This window comes from Lactuca sativa, chromosome 1 (genome assembly GCF_002870075.4).
Source record: "Lactuca sativa cultivar Salinas chromosome 1, Lsat_Salinas_v11, whole genome shotgun sequence".
Classification (NCBI taxonomy): domain Eukaryota; kingdom Viridiplantae; phylum Streptophyta; class Magnoliopsida; order Asterales; family Asteraceae; genus Lactuca; species Lactuca sativa.
Window position 1 is genome coordinate 202,032,638 of NC_056623.2, and position 5,215 is coordinate 202,037,852.

Here is a 5,215-nt window from a genome sequence, read left to right on the forward strand (position 1 = left end):
TAATTTTCCATTATCTTTCATTGATCAAATGTTAGAAGGGAAATCTCACTCTTGTTGTCTAGACGGGTATTCTGGTTTTCACCAAATCCCAGTGGCACCAGAAAACCAAGAAGAGACAATCTTCAGATATCCATTTGACACTTTTTCATGCTGGAGAATGTCATTTGGATTGTGTAATGTACCGGCCACTTTCCAATGTTGTATGGTTAGTATTTTCTCGGAGTATGCTGAAAAGATAATTGAAGTTTTTATGGATGACTTTACGGTATATGGATACTCTTTTCAAGAATGTTTGACCAATCTCACCAAAATTTTGAAAAGATGCATTGAAAGAAATTTGGTTTTAAATTTTGAGAAATGTCATTTTATGGTGAGTCAAGGTCTTATTTTGGGCCACGTTGTGTCTCAGAAAGGAATCGAGGTAGATAAGGAAAAAATTTATGTTATTCAAAACGTACCTTACCCCACTTGTGTTCGGGAAGTTCGTTCTTTTTTGGGCCATGCAGGTTAATTTCTACCTGAGATTCATCAATGATTTTTTGAAGATAACAAGACCAATTTGCCAACTCTTGCAAAAGGATGTTGACTTTGAGTTCAATGAGGCGTTCAAAGAAGCTTTTGACAAGCTCAAGGAGTTTCTTACATCCACCCCCATCATACAAGCACCAAATTGGGATCTCCCATTTGAGATTATGTGTGATGCAAGGGAATATGTTGTTGGCACCGTTTTGGGTTAAAAGAATGGAAGAGCCTCCCTTGTGATCTACTATGCATCGAGAACACTAGACAATGCTCAAAGCCACAACTCTACCATGGAAAAGGAGTTGTTGGCCATAGTGTTTGCTTCGGATAAATTTAGGCAATATCTACTCGACACCAAAGTCATAGTGTATTCGGATCATGTGGCTCCCAAGTACTTGACGACAAAGAAAGATACAACCAAGACTCATCCGGTGGATCTTATTATTGCGCGAATTTGATTTGGAGATTCGGGACAAGAGCGGATGCGAAAATCTTGTTGCCGACCACCTAAGCCGGATCACTTCAAACGAAACTTCTCTCCCGTTACGGGACGAGTTTTCGGATGAGCATCTCTTTTCCCTTACTCAATCTACTCCTTTTTATGCCGATATCGTTAACTTTTTGGTCACGAAAAGGTATCCCGACACATTTTCACGTGCTCAAAAAGACAAATTGAAAAATGATGCAAAATATTACGTGTAGGATGAACCTTATTTGTGGAAACATTGTCCCGATCAAATTATAAGACGATGTGTACCCCAATAAGAGCATCAATTCATTTTACAATTTTGTCATGAATTTTCTTGTGGGGGACACGTCAGACCTAACCAAACTTTGAGAAAAGTTCTTGAGTGTGGATTATTTTGGCCAACCATGTCACACGATTGTTATTTGTTTTGAAAAAGTTGTGAATGGTGTCAAAGGACGTTGAACATTTCACAAAAAAAATAAAACGCCACAACATCCAATCCTTGTTTGTGAAGTTTTTGACGTATAGGGGATTGATTTTATGGGCCTATTTCCCGTTTCATATGGCAATGTTTACATTTTACTCGCGGTTGACTATGTCTCAAAATAGGTTGAAGCCAAGGCCACAAGATTGGATGATGCCAAAACGGTAATCGAGTTTTTAAAATCTAATATTTTTGTGTTATTTGGTGTGCCTAGGGCATTGATTAGTGATAGAGGGACACATTTTTGCAACCAAATTATGGGGGCTTTATTGAGAAAGTACAACATGACCCACCGTGTCTCTACCGCTTACCACCCCCAAATAAACGATCAAGCTGGGGTTTCAAATCATGAAGTGAAGTATATCCTTAAGAAAACAGTGAACCCGAAAAGGAAGGATTGGAGTTTGAGGCTTGATGATGCCTTGTGGGCCTACCGGACCGCTTACAATACCACGATAGGCATGTCTCCATTTAGGTTGGTCTTTGGAAAGCCATGTCATCTTCCTGTGGAATTAGAGCATCGTGCATTTTGGGCGTTCGAGCAATTCAATTTCAATATTGTTGAAGCTGGAAGACATAGGAAGCTTCAACTTCAAGATTTAGAAGAATTGAGAATAACTCTTATGAAAATTCAAGAATTTACAAGGAGAAAACGAAGTTTTTTCATGACAAGTCCATCGCCCGGAAGCATTTCGAACCGGGACATAGGGTTTTGCTTTACCATTCACGATTGAAGTTATTTCCGGGCAAGTTAAGGTCAAGGTGCATATGTCCTTTTTTTGTCATAAAAACTTTTGACCATGGAGTAGTAGAAATCCAAAGTGAAGAGATGAGACAAATTTTCAAAGTCAATGGGCACCATTTGAAGCCATTCTATGAAGGTTTCAATGAAAATGCTCTTGAAATCATCCATTTGGATGTCTCGAGGTGTTGAAGCAAGCAAAGAGGACGTCTCGCCAAAGACATTAAAGAAGGTCATTTTTGGAAAGCATTGTCTTTCATGACTATGAATTCAAATAAAGGAGTGTTGAAGATGTTTTAACGTTTATTTTGAAGTTCTCTCTGAAGAAAATAAGTTTTCCAAGTGTTTAAGCCTTCAAATGCAAGCCAAGAATCCCAAGAAGTTGAAGTGAAATGAAACCAAAGACTGTGAACAACACGCGCCTGCGTGGCCCTGCACGCCCCACCTACGCGACCACCCTGCGCGGCCGCTTGCCTTAACGCGAGTGACTTACGCGGATACATATGATCGATTAGAACAAGTTGTGATTGTAATTTTAACTGCAACATGCACGCGACTGTGTGCCCTCCATGCACGACCCGTGCAAATATTGACGACCAAAGGCTAATTTTGTTGACAAGCTTTGACTTCCGTTGACCAGGTGGTTTAATGAGTTGACTAACATTGACTTGTGTTGACCGAACTTGACCATGGATTAAACACTTTAGCCACTCATCTTCTTCATTCAACCCTACACAAACTCCACCATTCTCTCTCAAACTCTTAACAACACAAACACCCACTTCTCACAAAAATTCGATTTCCCGAAGTTCTACCAGGACCACCGCCATTCTTCACCATTTTTCATCCTCTACAAACCCCACCCAAAATTTATTATGATCTTCCTTCGGAATTATGGGCGCCACCACCACCATCTCACCACTTTCCGGCCAACTCCGGCCACCTCTCACAATTCTGACAACATCAAAGTGTTCCTTTTTACAAGCTCTATACATCCCACTGAACAAAACCTCAAAATCTCACTAACAATTTCGCCAAAAATTTAGAGCCACCACGAGCCGCCACCAGAGTTTTGCAAAAATCAAGTTATAAATATTGATTTATTGAACAAGCATTGCATTTTGGCGCCCATGAACAATCACAAAGCTTGGGGTGTACAGTAGCGAATTTCAGGTTCAAGTTCGATTTTTGGGACAAAAACGAGTGAGTTGGGTATCTTCTTTCCTTGGCTTTCATTACTATAATGGCAACCAATTATGCTTTGGCAATTGCCTAGGATCGTTAGTTATTTCCCGTTTTATTTATAAGAATTGGTTTGAGAATGGTTAAAATTGGTTAATTTGCTTGGGAATTTGCTTAAAAGTGTTTAAACTTTTGTTGGGATTTGTTCATTTTCACTAGAAATGCTGCCGGATTTGTCAAATGGAACCGATTAGTGTTGTTTGAAACCATTTTGAATTGTCAAAAGTTGGGTGCAGTTGTTTATTGGAATTTTTGTGTTCGGTTTAATTATAGTTATATTAATTTTGAGAGCGGTGAGAAGAGGGATTACTTAGGTGAATTGTTTTTGATATTGTAGATCTTGACAATAGGCAGAACAACAACTCAGGCACACACTCATGGATCATCCACTGATCCTAATCCGTAACAGGATGCCGCCGGTACTTCACAAAAAGCCACTGGAAAATGGAAGAAAAATGGAAATGAGGGAAGCGGTCCTTCCCTTACAAAGGCGGAAACAAAAAATATCAGCCCAACCTCCATGGACGTTCAATCTGGGCCACAAATTTTTACCACAAAGAGTCAATGCATAAGGTTGGGGTACATATCGGTGTGGAATCTATGTTACGTGGTATGGCTTGGGATGATTTTCTTAACCTCTGTGATAGGACCTATGAAGATCCCACACTAGAATTCCTGTCCACTTTTTCCACTAATGATGAATCCGAGATTATTACCTTCCAACTATAGGTCAAAGTCATCGGCTTTCATATGGACGATTGAACTCTATCATGGGAGTAAATCACACAAACGACACAACCATCTGTTCTCAATAGTATGTCAGCTTCCTGCGTTGCCCCAACATGGAGTTTTGGTCGAAAATAATCGGTCTCGATACGTTCAATCCGAGCTACTAGAGGGCCAAACACATAGTTCATCATTTTCGTCACATTGCACACCGCGTCCTCACCACCAACATTTTCAGTTGCCTTGAACCCGGTAAAATTAATAGATGCGAGCTCTTCTTCCTAGCCTACATGAGACATTGGGAATAACTTGTTTTGTCCACATTATTCCTCTATAAATGTGAGGCTGTTCGTCAACGCACCATCGGAGAAATCCATATCGGGGGGCTTATTACCATCATAGGTCGAGCCATTGGCCTAGACAACCCCGACCCCGATTACATGCCCATTGACCACTACCAACCCAACTTTATACTAGATTTTCTCACTCTTGAGCGAGCATATATGTTGGTTAGTTGGGGAATGACTCATACAACTAGCTTGATGATGACAAGCATCCGGTTTCATCCTCCCCAACTGGGTTGGTGATTCATTCTCACCGGATGACCCCGACACTTGGCTTCCTCCTGATCAGTTGACCCCAGCGGGTGTGCTAGCCGACTCTAAGGATGAGGAAAAGGACAAAGAGGATGCTAACGAGATCCCCAAGGCGAAGGACCATTTTGACCAACCTTCAATGCAACAACTGATGTATCAACATGACCACTTTCAGGCTCCTCCACAACTTTTTGAGCAACATCAGTATCATCCGCAACATTAGGGGGGACACAAGCTCCCAACATATTTCCCCCTATATTCTTTGACCAGTTCGCCACGATGTTCTCCACTGTTTATGGCATCGACACTTAGACACAGGAGAAAACCCGGGCCATTCAGTATGTGGCGAATCGCGTTGGTAGACTAGAGCATCCCTTTCCATCCACTTCCCGCCAGGTCTAGGACATGTGGGACTACCACTACCGTCTCAAACA

At 41.2% G+C, this 5,215-nt stretch overlaps 1 protein-coding gene across 1 annotated transcript; it reads left to right on the plus strand.

Annotated features, from left to right (window-relative positions):
* Positions 1–1,732: 1,732 nt before the first annotated feature.
* Positions 1,733–2,209, plus strand: LOC128128390 (uncharacterized). The gene has a single exon (XM_052767234.1). It carries the CDS (start codon positions 1,733–1,735, stop codon positions 2,207–2,209), a length of 477 nt encoding a protein of 158 aa, XP_052623194.1.
* Positions 2,210–5,215: the final 3,006 nt, after the last annotated feature.

Excerpts from the sequence above, each read along its gene's own strand:
- LOC128128390 (XM_052767234.1), top strand. The coding sequence starts at position 1,733 with ATGGGGGCTTTATTGAGAAAGTACAACATGACCCACCGTGTCTCTACC.